The sequence below is a fragment of the Patagioenas fasciata genome, chromosome 1 (assembly GCF_037038585.1).
Source record: "Patagioenas fasciata isolate bPatFas1 chromosome 1, bPatFas1.hap1, whole genome shotgun sequence".
Classification (NCBI taxonomy): domain Eukaryota; kingdom Metazoa; phylum Chordata; class Aves; order Columbiformes; family Columbidae; genus Patagioenas; species Patagioenas fasciata.
Window position 1 is genome coordinate 102921969 of NC_092520.1, and position 19560 is coordinate 102941528.

Below are 19560 nucleotides of genomic sequence, written 5' to 3' on the forward strand. Positions count from 1 at the left end.
AGAGGTACTGAGTTACAGGTTAGCTCAGAAAAACATGACATTGTAAATGCCACTAAACAAGGAAAACCTTTGCAAGGATTTTGGAAGTCTTTGCCCCTATTTATATATTATTTTTCTCCTGAAAAGGAGTGGGATTGAAAAGTCCAAGTTTTTCAAGGGAAAGGCTTCTATTGTCTCATTGAACTCCTTTGGTCACTTTTTTTCTACTTGACTTGTTATAAACTGATCTCCTTGTAAGAGTGTGAAAAGTCTACAGCATTATTAGTTCATAATACATATCCAAATTTAGTCTTATTTAATTTCACATCTAGGTAACTGCCACTGACATGCATTAATTGGAAATGCCTCTGTAAGAGATGTAGTGCATCTTTACATTGCAGCCTATTTTCCTAATCTGAAAATCTTTCTAGCTGCAGGCTGAACTTTTATTTGCTTCCAGCTTTTTATTTCTAAGACTAGGGCACATTCTGCCTTGCTGGACCTGGTTCAAATCATATTATCTTTGTCTTGCAACCTAGGTGTATGTCACCTTTTTCCTAGTGTCAATACCCAGCTTGGTGGTCTATGAGGGTGGTAAAACACATCTCAATGGGCCTTGACTGGCTTCTAGCCTCTCAGGAGGTCTCTTTCTTGTACCCTGTGACTCTGATCCATACTGGACGTGCCTTTTCTTGGTGACCACACCATTTGTGGATGAGTAGAAGGGTATCTGTCTCCTGCAGTTCTGGAGAAGAGTAGTTGATTTCCCTGTGAACTCAGATTTTTGAGCTTTTTTTTCTCTTCTACAGTTCAGTCAACTTTCCTTAGAGGTGTTACAATATCTGTGCCCAAAGTCCTTTTCTATACACAAATGGGGACCGGTGGAGGAAGAGAGAGGGTGAGAGTTATCCCAGCTCCAGCCATCACCATCACTTTATATTCTTGGTCAAAACACGGAGATTCAATTTAGGTACTCCCCATTTGGGTTGGTTTGGTTAGCATATATCAACAGCATATCGTACTTTTCACTGTTATGACTTTATAGTATGGACCAGAATTCAGAAGTTGAAAAGTAACAGTCCTCAGACATTTGCAATGCCACCAGCATAATTTGTTGAGTGACTGTCATAGATAGCATACAAAAAGTTCTATAATGCTTTTTCATGCATCTAGTGAGACACCCGATAATCTGCCACTGGTGGCTTTCCCGCAGCAGTATGTTCACTAAGACAGTGGGTAGAGCTCCTTAGGCAGTTCCTGAGTGGGCCCTAGATGGGCATAAAAATATGTGCTTTCAAAAACTTAAGCTGCAGGTATAATGCAGGCAAAATCCAATAATAGTGTCCAGTCTGTTAATGTTTTAATTTCACTGATGGGTACTAATCAGCTAGCAATACTGCTAAATAGTAACTCCAGATCTTCTTGTTTTCCTGAAATTGTATGTGCCTTAGGGAAAAGACAAAACAACTAATAGCCAAAACAAAAGTTGTTTCCAAAAGAAAACTCTACTGCCTTATATTACTTTCACTATTTCATAAGTTTATGTTTAAATTTAGAGAGTATGTAAATGAAAATTTTCTCATATTCCCTTCCTGCTTAGTGACAAGAAAACAAATTCAAATTGTGCTTGGGAGGAATAACTTAACAAAGCCAATTTTATTATGCAGATGAATTGTAGGTGTTGCATATCTGCATTTTCTGAAATTGTTAGCAAGCTTTTTTCCAAAGCTTTCTCTCTTTCTAGGTGTATATATACATATTATATTTAGACAATCAACTAGCCTTAAGAAACTCAGTTGTTTTAAGTAAAACTTGTCATGGCCATACATTTTGCTCAGGTAGTAACTGCTTCATTTTTTGTTTAAATTTAAGGTTTAGAGTCTGAAGTTTTTCAAAAGATGAGCAAATAGTTTCCTCAACAACGGTTTAATGGAATTACGCTTTTTTAAAGAATATCTTGTTGAGTTTGGAGTAGTGGATAGGTTCACAAGAAGAAAAACATATCTTCCTTTTCTCTTACATTCCCATATTAATCACTCAGTTCTGCTTTTTTGGTTCACTGGTTTCTTTCATTAAACAAGGTTGGGGATCGGTCAAAACAAACCATCCCAAACAGTTGGGAAGACTTAGTCTTCAGCTATGGATTGTTTATGACAAAATGGTGCTTACAGTTTGCTCTTAGTATGGGAGGTCTTATCTAAATATATTTTTCACCAGACATAGTTTCTTTGATCACTCACTCTTATTGTTTTTACCTAGATAGTGAACTATATTTGACTTTTAGAACATAAGTACACAGAAAAATTGTGAAGGCATACTACTCTATACAACTACAGAGGACTTACTTTGGGCATTAATCTTTCATTTTTTATGGCATTTTAATTTCTTTGCTTTCAGAGACATTTTTCAACTTAAGAATATAAAATGCTTGCAAATTAGACCCAGAGCCTTTTTAAAGAAGCATACAGACCGAGGCACAATCATATATAATATTGCAGAACAGCAACCTTACCTCTCGTCTATATGTTTGTAGTTCAGCAATGGGAGATGAAAAGTCCTGACTTTCGTGTGAGAAAAGTTGCTTCTGATATTGAAGAGCAAACACCCATAATCAACACTAGGAAGTGATTAGTTGAATGTTTAAGACTTCTTACCATCCTGGAATTCAGATATTCCCGTTTAATGATGCTTGTCATAAAGTCAGGAAAAAAGAAAACAAACAAACAAAGAAAACAAAACAAACAAACAAACAAAAAAAAAGAAAAAAGAAAAGGAAAAGGAAAAAGAAAAAGAAAGGTTGGATAGATTTTAAAGATCCCATCTTTTATTTCCACTACTACATACATGGCTAGAGTGACATTTATGCAAGGTGAAGCATGCTATATATTATGAAGCTAGAGAATATTTCAATTCTCAGTCTCAAGGCTTGCAGTTGCACCAAGAATTTGTCACACTTCACCTGTTTCCGTTCTTCAGTTTATTTTTTAATAATTTTCATACAGATTATTTCAGTTGCTGCCTTAAATATTTTGTTCCATACTTCAGCCCCATTTTGTGTAAAGAAATCATAAAAGTTAGGAACCTGAAAATTGGATTTTTCTTTTGAGCAGCTGCTGTCCACAAATGTGGAAAGATTGTTAAAAGTGAATAGCATCCCTTTCTAACAAACTGTAGGCAGGTTTGATGACTGTCTCATCTTTCCATTACTGCGCTGTCACCAAGCATTATTATGTTGGCACTTGTAGATATATGGAACATAAAGAAAAGCTCTTTGGGGTTTAAAGCTGTATTTGTACAACCATGGATGTCAACAATCCTTCATTGTTGAGCTGCTCACGTTGAATTACATTTATTACTAAACACAAATTTCTTTATTAAATTTGATCTATAATGTTTTACAGAATAAAGCATTGTAATTTAAGAGAGCACTAGGAACGTGATAGTAAAGGGAAATTATATGTACAAGAATACAAATATTTATTTAAAGCGAAAAATCCTTTTAGTGTAGCTGACTTCTTAAGTCTTTGTACCTGTGCTTTTGGTGACCTGGTGGGGAGTATCTAGATTTCTGTTTAATGGATTTTGGAAATCCTTTTGTAATAAGTTTTATTTCTGCATTACCCATTTTTACTTAGCAGATCTATTTCAGTGTGCTGACATTCTGAACCAGAGGCATCTGGTCTGTTGCATCTGCAGTGCCTCCACAAGGATGCCACTGTTAATGAGTTTTTCTTCCCACATCTGTTGTAACAACATCTTCTAATAGTTTCCACTTAGTTTACTGTTCAAGATCCAATTTTACAACTTTATATATCTGGCTGAATTTGTAAAAGTTTTAAAAATTATCTCCATATAGAAAAAGTTTCCGGTTTTGGTTTTGAGTTTGTTTGTTTGTTTGTTTTATATCATTTCAGGTAATCCTTTGAAACTATTTTTTTTTTTTTTTCCAAACATCATACTTGACTGTCTTTTAATTTGCATTCATCAGAGCACTTATCTTCCTAGCATAATTATTTATATTTTGGTTATCCACAAAATCAATTTATATGATTAGTTTATCCAGTCACAGAATATTTTCTGAATTTGAGAATACTTTAAGTGGAGCTCAAGTGTTGCTGTTTACTTCCGTGCTATAGAATCACAGTAAGGCTCAGGAATTGTGTATTTTAGTATTAATAGCTACTTTTATCCAAATTTCCATCAGGATTTGCATATGCATGTGCAATGCAGGTTCCATGTAGAACACATGTTTACTGTGTAATATTCTACCAATTGGTAAAATTGTACCAATTGTCAAGGTTTAAGGCAAGGCGACAATAAACCATAGCAGATGCTCCCTGTTGCCCCCTCACTTTCCCTCCACCCCTTCCTTTAGATCGGAAGGATTATAAGGAAGATAAGAAGGAAGGAAAAGATATTTAGACTTCAAGTTGGAAGGGTTTAAAGTATTTTAGTAATGCTACTAATAAATAGAGAATATATACGAATATATACAAAATATACAAAACCAATCTTGAATGCTCAATATGGAGTTGGTGTCACTTCAGCAGCAGCAGAACTGGGTGGGTGGAGCTGACGTGGCTCCAGCAGCTACAGAACTGGCACCCAGAAGTCACAGGTGGGACTTCACAGCAAACTGGAAACTGGGTTCAGGGATGCAGGGCCTGAGGCCTGTAGGTCACAGGCATGCAGAGAGGGTCCTCTTTAGATGCTGGCCATGGTCAAAGAGAGCTTGACCCTCGTGATCACCCTCTTATATAGGGGGTATGACGATTATGGGATGGAATACTCAGTTGGTCAGTTTTAGTCACCTGTTCTGTCCGCCCCTCCTCAAACACACCCCTCTCAATTATGGGATGTGTGGAATTCTGGGATGTCATAGCAATAAATCTAAACATGAGGCTTCTTCAGCATTCTGTTGATCTTCACCTTGGCAATATCAGCACCAAACAGAGTGTCTGAGAAAAACATGCAGGCAAAAAATTCGGAAGAGTACAGTTACTTAGATGGCACTTAGCTGAAAGGAAAATTCACTGAAAGAGAAACTGGTCTTGTTTTTAACAAAATCAGGACACCAATAAAGATTGTAATAATTTTACAATGTTAATTGATACAACTTTACTGAATAAAATAGGACATTGTTTGGATAAGTTTCTCAGACACTTTGTATTAAATCAAAGAAAGAATATATATTTGAGGAACATTTGTTTTTTTCCTTATTCTGAATGGTTACCTTTGTAAGACTCAGAAAAAAAGTCTGTTCTATAAATATACATTATTGTATTCAGACAGGTCCAAGCATCTTCAGATCTGTGTAAGGGTTTGAAGATGTCCTCCTTGACCTTTCAAAAAATACCCATTAGTACATCTAGTAGGAAGTAATTTTATTCACATTAAATGACAGAGGCAAGGATGTCCTCAGAGTCCATATAGGGACAAGATTGTAGTGTCTCCAAGGAAACAGCAGAGCTAGCAAGACTCACTTTAAAGAAGCATTGCTAGTTTTCCTGAGTGTCCAGTTCAGGAATTGCAGATGGGTCTTGTGGGTAAGTCATTCTGTACAGCACTCAGGCAAACGTTAGCTCCATTCTCTCCTTTTGGTACTGAGCAAATGGTTACTGAGCAGTCCTTACCTATTGCTTTGTTTCTTACCAGACTTCATATAGCAGAAGTCTTCTTCTGTGGCTCAAGCACAGCATTTCATGGCTGGCTGGAGACTCAGGTTGGATCAGATAAATCATTCTCCTATTCACTATATCAAATATAAAAATGATATTTAGGAAACTTTAGGGAACACTTCAGAGTCACAGTTGGTGTAAGACCTTAGACTCACTTAATTTCCTTTTCCTCCTTTAAACAGAATCTGGGTAGGGGAAGGAGAGAGAAAGAGAGATATTATGGTATTTCAGAGGCCACATAATTATCTGAGCGTGTTGGGCAGGTTTTAATGTCCCTTCTGCACAGTCCATTTTCACAATATCTGTACCTACTAGCTATCTGACAACATACTGTTCTCTTCTGGTGACTCTAAATTGTGGGCAGAAACGAGTCATTTGTTCAGAATTTGGTAATAAATTTTGCTACTTCCAACTCTTAAGACTGGAAATCTAGTGAGCAGCTTTTCTGGAAGCTACATGATACAGACTTGAAGTTGCTAGATTTTTTCAATGTCTTTTAAATACATGCTTGGATGCCTCTTATCTGGGAAACCATTAAACTGATCCCTTGTTTGTTTTCCCTTAATTCTTTAAAATAATTTAAACGGATAAATGCATAAATCTTATATACCTTACTTTCCTTGAGTTCTCATTTTAGTTACTTCTAAAACTAGTTTGATTTTTATTCATTCTAAAGACCGTGATTCATTAATCCGAAGCCCATCTTTTTCCCTGTGAAAAAGTCTAGATCTACTTCTTACTTTCTATTCACATTGCCAGGGCTTTATGCACCTAACTAACATATAAATTATTTTGAACGTTAATTACTTTTCTGCTAGGTAGGGTATCAGGACAGAAGAAGCAATGTTAACAGACATATATTGGCTTTAAACCAACAGAGAGTAATTAAACAGTCTTAAAATATTAAGAAATAAACATTATTAATTAGACTTCATGATTTACTAGGAAGATCCTGCTTGATCTGCAAGAATCAAACCCCTATATATATACATTTTTCAAAAACACTGTAAAATCTAAGGTAATGTAGAAGACTAGTATCCTTCTATACCTTTCTAGAGGAAAATAGCTCACCCTGCATAATTTGATGGGTTAAAAAAAATAAGACTTACTTTTGTTTTCTATTTATTCTATAGATTATTTTAAAATAATTATTACAAGTTAGACTTGGTATTTTTGTGTTAAGAATAGCAACATTTGGAAGTTCTAGACTAAATTCTTTGTATTGTTTGAAACAGCAAACAGTCTTTCTGCTTCTTATCAAACTGGTACCAAAAAAAAAAAAAAAAAAGTCCCTGAACATGGTCTTCTCAACAGCTCTACATGCTCTTTGTTTTGTTTTATTTTGTATTTGTGTGCAACTAGGCGATACTACAGGATCTGGAGCAAAGACGTCCCCAACTGGATGAACTAGTAACTGCAGCACAAAATCTAAAAAACAAGACAAGCAATCAAGAGGCCAGAACAATAATTACTGACCGCAGTAAGTGGTGATTCTGCTATCATATGATGTTTCAGCAAATATGAAAAATTTTGTAATAATTAATAAGCCTAGCATTTTTCAGGCAGTTTACACTTTTGCCATGAGAGTTCCATCAGGAGGCAGTTCTCACACATATTTTTCAAATTGTATATAGGAGAAATGTAAGTGAAAGTCAGTGAATGTATATTTCAGTTTTTTTCCTTAATTTCATATTGCTTCTCTCCAAGTGCGTTCGCTACAGATAATTAATACATTTATTCTTAAACAAGGAGGAAAAATAAAGAATTCACAGAGTATAGCCATAGGCTGTGAGAAGCTTTCAATTCCATCCCTCGTAGTAAAACCACAGCCTCTTCTTTCATCTCCCTTCAGCTGACGCGGAAGTCTGATGATGGTCTGTATTAGTCTGGATTAGTTCTTCAGATCCAGTTTCCCTTTCCAGAATTAACCACCCACCTGTGTCAAAGGTGGAAAAATTAGTAGTTTTAGAAGAAGTCTATCAAAGACGCAGTCTTGTCGCCTTTGGATTTTTGCATGTCCTTACGCCCTTTGCTATAGGATGAAACACAGTCTCAAGGTCATGCTATAAAAGCAGCCCTTTGTGGTGGACTGTTATATATCTTCAGTTACTGAGTACTCCGGACTGAAAACGACAAAAAAAATGATTTCTTACTGTCCTAGAAGTCCCCTGCAGAGCTTAGAGAAGACCCAGACCGAATGCTTTCTGTGTGGTTGCAGCCAATTCACTTTAGGTGGATTCATACTGTTTTGTACATCTTGGTCTGGAGACCAGGAATACCTCCCTGAAACCGATTACTGTAAAGTTATATACAAGGGCTGAATTTCTCTATCCTCGTATTTAAAAAAAATTAAATATGCATACACACACGCACATTATCTCTTTATTTGATCAGGTAAATCCTTTCCATAATATGTCAAAATCATATTGCATGTTTGGACTGCATTGTTTTTAGTACCACATACATAAACTAGACTATGTCCTTTGTGAAATAACATTGCTTAACTGCTATTCTCTTCCTGGCTTTGAAACATATTACTGAGAGAGACAGGATACGTATTTGTTTTATTTGAAGTCTGAGAAGAAATGCATTGCACTTATATATTGTATAAGTACCTGTTCCTGTTTGACATGCAGATTAATTTTGGAATCACATACTCAGTTGAGTTCAGATTAAGTGTATACATATAACTCAGCTTTACAGCACTTCAAAGCCAACATATGTAGTACTCCCATCAGTTTTTTCTAGTATGTTTTAATTTTTAATTCTGAGACAAGTCTTCTAAAGATAAGAATTGTAGACTACATGAAATGCAAGTATAATTCCTGTATGCCCTCATGTGAATTGTATGTATGGCTAAGTCTTGTTCTGTTGGAAAACTGCGCTTCACTTTAAGTGAAATTGCCTTCTAAGACAAATTAAATGCTTCTTTCTCATACAGAAAAAAAAAAGGAAAGACAGCTATCAGACTGTGAATCATCAATGAGTATGTGGTAACCCACCTATATTAAAGCTTGTATCTTTGGCTAGTAGTGTGGTGAATATATTTTACATGAGTTTTATCTGTAAGCATTCCCAAAATGATTAGTTGATTTTGAACTTAGATTATACAAGATTAATTTTTGCTGTGATTTAGCAGTCAATTTTCTATGTTGGAAATGTCAATATTGTTGACTGTAGAAGTGCAACGTATGCAGTAGATATAGGTCATGTCCGTTTATTTTCTTTCAAGTACATTTTGCTGTAATATAGCATCTTCTAACATCATCCTATTTTTGCTAATGAAGCAATTTTAAAGTAAACAAAATATTTATTGGCAGAAATATACAGGGTCTGCGTTTCTGCAGTGGAGGGAGATAAAGTATAATCAGGGCCATTTTTGATCCAGACTTCTGAGGCAGCAAACTGGATTCATGTTTTTTTCATGCTTATTTTATATTTGTATAATTGTAGGTTGTTCGGGGTATTTATTACTTTCATGTTTTAAGGAGATCATGATCTTTCTTGGGGGGGAAAAAGAAATGCAAGGACTTTACGATGTGACACATAAGGTTTTTCTGAATATATACCAAATGTGGCATATTGTCACCTGAAGTAATTCTTTAAAAGAACACCAGTAATTTTTGTATTTTTAGTTGTATGTTTTGTTTTGTTTTGTTTTTACCCTGTATGTTGTGTGAAGAAGATGGAGATTGCTCTGTTTAGTTTGAATTAGGCCTACTACATACCTGTATAGACAGGATCCACTTGTTCTTGCTACAGCTATCGTAGGGGTAGTTCATTTCTTCCACCCCTTCGCAGTGCTGTGCTGTCCTGAACACAAGAGGGAAGACTCTCCTGGAGTGCTCTCTAACTGTGTGCTCCCTGACACAGCTCCTCCGAATCCCATTGTGCTGTACAGTGCTCTCACCCACTGCAGTTGTTTCGCCTTGCAGCCCAGCACATACAGAGCCTGCTGCACTCAAGGTGTTGTCCCCAAGTCCATCCCTGGGAATCTTGCTTGCAGTCAGAGCTGAACCTTGGACTGGAGAACTTGCTCCATGTGCAAGGGTGTGTTTCCCACAGCCCTAGAGAGCGTCCCCTCCATTACACTTTGACCAGAGCCTTGCTGCAAGTCCCCCCTGACTACCTCATTGCAGACTGTTCCCTATTTGCTGTTTTTTTTTCCCTTCTTCATGAATACAGATTGGTTTCCATGGTTATGTCTTAGCAGTTGTGAGTATTAATTCAAATCTATTCATTTTCTTGACTTGAGCATCAGCACTGAGCCATTCGTGCTCCTCTGCACTGGTTGTGTCCCACTCTCATATGGAGCTATCTGTGATGTCACACCATCAGGTTCCACATGCATTGGATCCCATCATGAAGGGACGGGAGTGCAGGGCTGCAGTGTGATGATCTGTCATGTAGGAGCTGATAGACTTAGCTGTATCTAGTGCAGCACCTCTTCCTGGGCTGAAGCCCAGGATCTCACACTTCAAGAAGTAAACAGCTAAGAAGACGGGCTAATTTAAAGGGTTGTAGAATCATAGAATCATTTCTGTTGGAAGAGACCGTCAGAATCATCAACTCCAACCATAACCTAACTCTAACACTAAACCATGTCCCTAAGAACCTTGTCTAAATGCCTTTTAAGCTCCCCAGGGATGGTTACTCCACCACTCCCCTAGGCAGCCTGTTCCGATGCCTGACAACCCTTTCCATAAATTTTTTTTTCCTAATACCCAATTTAAACCTCCCCTGGTGCAACTTGAGGCCATTTCCTCTTGTCCTATAACTTGCTACTTGGGTCAAGAGGCCAACACTCTCGGTGCTACAACCTCCTTTCAGGTGGTTGTAGACAGTGAAAAGGTCTCCCCTCAGCCTCCTTTTCTCCAGGCTAAACAGCCCCAGCTCTCTCAGCTGCTCCTCATCAGATTTGTGCTCCAGACCCCTCACCAGTTTCATCACCCTCCTCTGAACTCTCTCTAGTATTTCAACGTTCTTCTTATGACGAGGGGCCCAAAACTGAACACAGGATTCAAGGTGTGGCCTCGCCAGTGTCCAGTACAGTGCCACAATGACTTCTCTAGTCCTGCTGGCCACACTATTATTAAGGTGCTAGTAAAAAACCTGACAAAGGGATCTGACCAGTATCAGTGAACAGATATATTGTTTAATTGGAACCTCCTATGTTCCAGTTTGGATAGGTTTAGTCTTTAGGAAATGAAAACAGAAATTAAAGAGAAGTTCATACAAATTATTTATTTCCCTTTAACCTTTTTTTCCCCACCCTATATTATCTATATGAAATTGCAGGAACTTGGCTGTACGAAGTAAAGATTGTGTTATATTTACATAATGTTATACTCAAATCTCTGTTTATCCTATGTAAATCATAATTTGTTTACAACTTACATATTAAAGAATACATAAGAATAATAATTATATTAACTCTCGAGGAAAAGTTGTGCGGAAAAGCACTTGTGCTTTTAAAGACCTCAAGAAAATACTTTATTCTACAGAACCATATGCTGTACAATACCATTTGTCTCTGCATAATGCAACACAGTTTCAAAACACTTTGCATTACTACTGATGACAATGTTGTTTCTTTAAATTGAATGAGTTTATAAGCAACTTTGAATATCATAAAGTAATTAAACTTTGAAAATTCCGTTTATTTTCCGAAAGTTCCTATGTATGTAATACATAAAGCTGCTAACAAGTCAATATGGGAATATACTGAGAGATAATAAAAACAAATCTACAGTCTTACAATCAGAAACACCGAAGTAATTACAAAGGCTGTGTTAAATCTTACTAGATCCTGGAAACATAACAAACTTTAAATAGCAAGCCTTCCTACTGCTGTGTTCACACACATGCAAAATATAATGGTGAATAACCTTTCTGCAGTTTTACTTTCCTAGTAATTTGCATCCCAATTTTGTAATGTGGTTTCTGGCTGTGTAAGCAATAGAGAAGGTATGAAAAATGAATATTTATGGAACTCTATGAAGAAATAATCTCTTACAGGCCAACGATTCTCCCTTTCAAGATTAAAGGAAGCCAAAGTAAAACATATCTTCCTTCAGCATTTGTGCAAAATTCTCAAAATATCACTTGAGAGGTTAAGTTCTATTACATTAAATACATAAATAATAGCAATAAAAACAAGGATTTCACTGAAGACTATTTTGATCAAGAATTACACATTGGGACCAAATGGTTCCTTTTGAAATTTTATTTGGCAGTTTTTAAAGCCAAGTCTACAAATTCATGAATAATTTATAGAGGATGTAGAGTTATTTTGCTTTCGCAGTTTGTTTTTTGTTTGTTTGCATGGGTTTTATTTTTGGTTTTGTTTTTTTTGGGGGGTGTTTTATGTTGTTGTTTTCGGGTTCTTTTTTTTGTTTGTTTGATTGGGTTTTTTATTTGTTTGTTTTTCAAAGAAAAACTATCTGTTATAATTGGTTGTTAGGAGAGCTGTGCTTGAACTAATCTGAAAAGAATCTGAATGTCTGCGTACCACTCCATAAAACTGCCTTTACTAAATAGTTTGCTGTATTTGGCAGTTTTATGGCAAAATCATCAACTTGTCATCACTTTCATGACAATATGTATGGAAACTCCACAGTAAATTAAAGCTGTACTGTTCTTGACGTGTTTATAAAATAGCTGTCTCCATTGTACTGCCATCTGTGTGGTTTTATCTTAGAGTTATTGAATACAAATAAAGAGTTTACCACTTGGAAAAATAAATTTATACAATCTGAAGATTGTCATTCAGTAGTAAAACTGATAGTTACCAAGACTGTTAAAAAAAAAAAAAAAGGCGTAAGTGAAAACTATACTTGTATAGAGTTTGCCCAGTTAGTTTGTTGATATTTTTAAGCTGAATTATTGAAATATAATCTCTGGATTCCATGTGTTTCAAGAACTTCTCAAGAACCTGAGTAACAGCTTTCCAGTATCATAAAGGTGCACGTTTTGTTAATCATCCTGAAGTACTTCTTTAGATCTGAAATCTTGTTTTTCCTGTGAACTCTATGCCATGGAAAGGAAAGAAGGAAAAAAACAGTCATTGTTAAAGAAACATCAGCAACAAGAAAAAACTATAGCTGAAAGGGATAACATTACTGAGTTCCCCATCTGAAACCAGTTCCTTGCCACAAATTTGTTGCTACAGGATATGTAGGAAAGTTATGGTACATTTTAAGAGGGAGTAAGAAGGTTTTTTTGAACACTGGGAGGAGTTACCCTGTAAGAACAGGAAATAATGTGCCCCAGAAATGTCTGACTGATCGGGGAATTAGTTATATATCACTTCTCAGGGTATATATACTAAACGCATATGGTTCAGTGGACTAAGGGCAAGCTCTAAACTGCCTACTTCAGGTGTTGTCATGCTCCCAAAAAAGATGTGAGACTACAAGGTGACCTTCCTCCTTTCTTTGCAGTATTGAGTAAAAGTGGCACAGCTTTTTCGATACCCCAGAGCTACTAAGTGTGTTAAGTTATATCAGTGCTGGTGGCTTGCTCCTAGAACACTTACCTTCTCAAGCCTGTGAAGAGAGTTTGATAATTACTAAATTTATCTTTTTTTTGGTAATTTGTCTTTTTTGTTAATTTTTGGTGATTCAGGTGGAATATACCTGGCTAGTTCTAGATCAGGTACTTCTAAATAGGTAAGAATGTTTCAAGTTTTATGTTCCTTTATAATCAGTCTGTGTTGGAGAGTGGGCACCATGGATTGCTGTGTTGGATAGAGGCACTTAATTTTACTCAAATCATAAGTCTTAGAAAATTTTGTCATCTATCCTCCAAAATAGCTAGGAGAGCAGAATGGTTGACTAAATCTCCATCAGGAAAACATGACCTCAAAATGAGTTCTCTGCCAGTTGTGAGCTTGTGAACAGCAAAGATAAAGTCCAATAAGGAGTGTAAGGCTGTGCAGCAGAAAGAGATCTTTCAGAAACAGAGATGTGTAATTTTTTTCTTTTTTAAATGCCTTTACATAGTTTTGACTAGGCCCACAAATAAAATAAAATAAAATAGCAACAACAACAAAAAAAAGCACCCTGAACAAGGAAAGCATGATTTGGTAGAGGGATGCTTCGCACTAGCGGGTTATGTATTATTGTATGATGTTGCCATAGCTACAGGAAGTTAACTGCTTGAAGGATTTGGGATATACCATCACCTGACAGAAGGAGAATGTGCTTCCCATTTCAGCCTAGGGAAGGATTTGGTATGGCATTGTGGGAGAGCTGGTTTTGCAGTCTGCTTTTTGTCTCTTTTTTTCACCTCTGTTGATAATCGTTTAGTGACCAAGTTAATCAATAGCAGTGGTCAGTCAGCATACAGACAAAAAAAAGTCTTCTAATTTATAGTGCCAAGAAAATTTGAGCTTGTTTGATATTCTGCTGTTTACTCTGCTGATCTTAAAATGTTTGGAGACTGAGGTAACGGAGGCGATTTTAGTGAAAGGGTCAAAGCATATACATCTTCAGCCCTCCCAACCTTCAGCCTACCCAGTCACAAATTAAATGAAAGTCAGTGTTGCCCAGAACCATGAGCAGACATGAAATAACAAAGTCCTGTTTACAGGCTGTCAGGAGGCAGTTCATTTCCCCAAGTACTACCATATTATAAGTCCCATTAATAGTGTTGTTAGGGCTATCTTTTCCTTCTTCTATGCTCAAGGGGAGTCATATTTTAACAGACAGGTTTTATGTAACTGCCAGACTTTGTTCCCAAAGTCTTTGTGAAAATCTTTAACACTCATAGAAATCTGCAATTTCAAGGAGCTTTCTTTTTTTAGTTTCATAAGGTTAGTGTCTCGGTAGCTTCAGAAGGAAGCAAATTTACTTGCAGAAGTGTTATAAGCAAAATGTAAGGGAAGGTAAGGAACTGCCATACAGGATGAGATTGCAAGTCCTACTTCTTTACTCTGTGGTCTCTGAAGTTGTTAGTACCATGTCTTCTGAAGAATATTTAAGAATTAAATAATATGCAAATGTGAATTAAATTGAGAGTACTTCTCAGGATACCAAGTTTTTCTTTCATATCTGAAACTATTACAGAAGTGTTAATATAATTTTTGAAACATTTAACTGACGAAAGCTGCCAAAAAATTTGCAGTTCTTCAGGAAAGCAAGCACTGAACTATTGCAGTTTTCAACATATTTTACAGTATCTAATGTGAGACTTCGTATTTACAGTGTTAGAGCAAAAAATCTGGTTTTAATTACATTGGATTTAAAAATTGGATTGAATCTCATTTTACAAATGTTAATTAACATTTACATAAAATATAGCCTTAAATTATAAATGCTGAGGAGGTTTGACTTAGATCTTGCCAGTGGTAGAATAATCGTACATTGAGTTGTGTAGTGGTGAGATAATGAGAAAGGAATTGTTTTTCTCTTTGGGCAATACCAAAAAGTCTCAGTCAATTTTCTCTGTAAAAGCTGTAGTATTAATATTTTGCCATTAAAAATATTTGTACCACTTGTGGCCTATCTCCATTGCAAGTAAGTATCCAAAATTATCGAGCTCCGAAAGTGAAAGAGGTGGGAAAAACTGCCTATTATTTATAACTTTATTAGCATTCTATGCTGTAAGAAATACTTTTAAAAGTTAAAACCTCTTTTTATAACCAATTAAAATTCCCTGTCTACTGATGAAATTCCATCACTCTGTTTATATAAAGTCCATTTGGCCAATAAAGTTAAACCTTAAAATCTGTGAGTTTGTAGTTACAGAATCATAGAATCATTTAGTTCGAAGAGGCCAGTAAGAAAATTGAGTCCAACCGTAACCTAAATCTAACACTAAACAATGTCCCTAAGAGCCTCTTCTGTACATCTTTTAAACACCTCCAGGGATGGTGACTGCACCACTTCCCTTGACAGGCTTTTCCAATGCCTGACAACCCTTTCTGTGAATAAATATTTCCTAATGTCCAATCTGAACCTTCCTTTGCACAACTTGAGGCCATTTCTTCTGGTCCTGTCACTTGTCTATGCCCTCCTGCTTACTTCTTTCTAGGGCTTGTTTTCTGAAAATTGCTGTCATAGATCAGAACAGGACTCTGTCTGATAATGCAGAAAATGCTCTGTCTGGTAATGCAGGAAAACTGTATCAGAGTTAGTGATGGTTGCACAGGCCTATTCTTGAGCATTGTTCAGTGTTTTCATGGCTTTGTACAGTAAGTGTCCCATTACTTTTCTGGTTGTAATATGTGAGATCTGGAAAACAAATTAGCCAAATAATAGTACGTATTTTTAGATGTTAACTTCTTCTCTTAGACTTGATCTTATCAGCTTCTCAGATATCGTTTGACATATCTGTGAATTCTTATCTTTAATAAGCCCCTAGCTGCTTGCAGCAGCAGAAATGGAGCAGGTCTGTGCCTCTGCCTGTTTACTTTCTCCTCAGGAACACTGCCCATGCTCTGCGCACTGAAAACACCTCAGAGAAGACCAAAAGGATTGCTGCCATCAGCAATGAAGGTGCTGTGCTCTGTTAACTACTTGTGCAGGGTGATTTTTGTCAGTGTGAAGTCACAAATTGCTTTGAAAGTGATGCAAGTGCTTCATCCTTGCAGACGAAGTGGGGGAATCATGTTTTTATTTAGCTAGAACAGGACTTGGCACACAAATGCTAATTTAAACACTTGGACTAGGGATTAAGTTGCATCTGTAATTTTAATTGGTGAAAGAAAAAGGAAGATAAAGGTGACAAAAAATTTTGGGATACCAAGAGAAACCCTCATATGAGTGATGGAAAGTAGAGAGAGAATGCTTGTGAGGACCGAGGCAGCCTACTGTTAAAGGTAGATACCACAACCAAGAGAGCAGGTTTTTTTTTCCTCCTTCCTTGCAAATATATGATTACATCCAAGGAATACTTGCCATTCTTCATTTTTCTTCCTAGTGGAAGCCCCCTGCCAAACACTAAGCACCGAATTACTCATTATGTCTAAGGTCAGTTGTATGATAGCATATGGATTTTCTTTTCTTTAGGGATCAATGGAAACACAGTAAAAGCAAACTCCTTGTATCATCAGAGGTGAGGATGACCTTGATTTAATCTCCGTATCTGCTACAATCTTTCTTTGTAATTTCAGAAGTCTTTTAATTTTGTATGTTTAGTTCTTTACATAGTTCAGGTGAGATAATATATCTTATCTCCCAGCCTTTGTCTGCCATATGCGTTGAGAAGAGTAGTTTTTTTGACCTGATTTGTTTGAATATGACAAATCTAAGTCTTTGCTGTTTTGGCCATTGTTTCAAGGTAGTACTGCATTAGAAACAGTAGCTTCCACAGAACTTTGTATATTTGAATAGCAGCAGGCATGTAAAAGCTAAAAATACCCATTTTTGGTTTTTTTTTTAACCATGATGATACAAATGGAAGATCTATGCTAGCTGTGTCGCAACAAATTTGTCAAAATGAAAATAAATTGAAATAACAGAGAAGGAATTGTTCAGAAATTGAGTTTTCAAAATGTGATTAAATGACTCGTCCAGTGACATCCGTAGTTTGATCGACAACATTTAATGTCCACAGTTATTTTAAAACCTGTCAAAACAGTATATATTCATTTATGCCAGACCATGATTTTCTGTAGTAATTACAGAACAAACAGGAAACAAAGGTCCTGCTCTGCAGAGATTACAAGCTAAATTTAGATGCCACATAATCAGTGATATCAGACAAATGCAGATTTCGGTGTACATTGTGTCCCATCTCTTTTTCTAAAATGAATGCAATACACAAAGAACATATATTGGAACCTGCAGTTGTTCTCAGACAATGCAGTTAAGCACCCTGGAGTACATTTGGCCTAGGGATTTTACTTTGGCTATCCTCAGAATAAATTTATCATGGTTTTAGTTTTGCTTGAGTTGGGAATAAACCAATAACAAAAAGTGTTTTGCACAGTCCCAAAGCTCCTTTGCAAGTCCAACCTGAGTAAATACCGGCTTAGCCTGTGGACAAGAGATCCTAAGACTTTGGTGTGTGGCTTGCACCAGCTGGTGATTTCATTTTGTTATGGTAATCAAATAATTACCGTGGTGACTTGTGAAATACGGTAGATGAGTCAAGGAATTTAGTTTTATTACTGTTTTCAGGACCATAAGCATACGAATATGGTAGCTCTGAGTCTTTTCAGTCTATGTTTAGTGGACAGCAATGCTCACAGGATTGTGTCAGCCTTTATCATGCTAAAAAAGGGAGGGAAGGAGAAAAATTTCGGAGATTATTTTCTGATATTTCACCTTCCTTGTTAGCAGGCCTATTGCATGGTAGGTGAGACAGTGACCCATCTGAGTGATCTGGATAATACAAGCTGAGTAACAACAAAGGAGAGTAGGTGTTGCACAGTCAGATATATGTTGAGAAAGTGGTGGCATCTGGGCTTGGTGGAACTTAGGACCTGAAAACCAGAATATTTAGAAAAGGTTTTATTTCATTATATTTTAGTTGGATGGGAACCTGTGTACAGTAAACACCTGTGCCATGGAAGTTTTTCCTGGAAGTGTCAGGCTATGTTTGTCTGCTTTATCTTCTAAAGTGTAGAATTGAGTGTAGTGTCCCAGTTGAAGAGATACCATAATTTTGCAGGATATTCATTACATTTTTATTGTTGTCTCTGAATTTTTGGTCTTTTGACACTTGGCTTTATTCCTTGCAGTGTCATAGCAAGATGGCAACAGTAAAGGTTTAATCTGTTCTTTAGATTACTTTTCTTTGTTCCATTTTTTCCTGCAAGCAGTTTGTTGAGCTCTGTGGTAAAATGAATAGAATAAGACTAAGACTAAGACTAAGACTAGAATCATTTCAGTGAAAGGGACCTAGAAGGATCCTCTAGTCCAACTGCTGGACCATTTCAGGGCTGACCAAAAGTTAAAGCATATTATTAATGGCATTGCCCAAGTTCCTCTTAATCACTGACAGGCTTGTGACATTGACCACCTCTCTAGGAAGCCTGTTCCAGTCTTTGACCACCCTCACTGTAAAGAAATGCTGCCTAATGTCCAGTCTAAATTTATGTAGTGTATTAGGCTCAAACTTTGCAAAGTTTCAACCACATCAGAATCCTGCTTTGAAGCTGGTCTGTCTAAAGTTGGTTTGGTCCACTTAGTGTCTCATGAGTGTTATGGTCTGTGTTGGACTACCAAAGAGATCATGAACAAAGAAGCACAGATGTCTGATTAAAACAAAATGAAAAACCTCAGAAGAAACACAGCCCCTTCTCAAACCAAAAACACAGTCAAAGGCAACTTATGAAGTCTTTCATTTTCTCAAGATTGCTGTAACTGGCATCTATTAAGCTAAAATACTGGACTAAAATGACAGATGTGGTATGTGTTGTGTTGATGTGGGTTTGTTTTTTGGGTTTGGTTCATTCGTTTTTAGTTTAGGTGTCTATTTACTTGTTAAGAAACACATGCGTATGTCATACCAGCCTCCATAACTTGAGACCCAGCTCATATGACCTTGAGAACTAGTCCTGTCAAGCAAAAATAGGAAAAAAAAAAAAAGTTACTTTTTTTTCTTACATGCTCCTATGCTTGCAGAGCTATGCTTCTTTAATAGTTCAAGTACCAGTATTTTTATGACCAACCCTTCCTTTTCTGTTCAGTGCTGAGTTAAAAACAAAAGAATGTGGAGCAGTATAGCTACGCAGAGAATTCTCAAAATGTTTGAATGTTTTGGAAATATCAGAAGAAACATTGTACATTTCTTCAGCATTGTATGTTACTCCCTTAGTTGACTCTGTTGGATGTTTACTTTGAAGTGTATAAGGTAATTTTAAGTGTGAAATTTAACTGTTTCTTTGCTTTTTATTTTAACAAAGTCCCAATACTACTTGGCCACATAAGTGTAAAGTACTCATTAAAAGAAG

The 19560-nt window shown here is 36.5% G+C and overlaps 1 protein-coding gene across 12 annotated transcripts in view; it reads left to right on the top strand.

The window, feature by feature from the left end:
• DMD (dystrophin) overlaps positions 1–19560 on the top strand; it is a 1243922-nt gene that overhangs the window by 929672 nt on the left and 294690 nt on the right. For all 12 annotated transcript variants that reach the window (XM_065859822.2, XM_071812115.1, XM_071812091.1 and 9 more), the window contains one exon: positions 7020–7137. In XM_065859822.2, coding sequence (XP_065715894.1) covers positions 7020–7137 — 118 coding nt within the window. The remainder of the gene's footprint in view (positions 1–7019; positions 7138–19560) is intronic.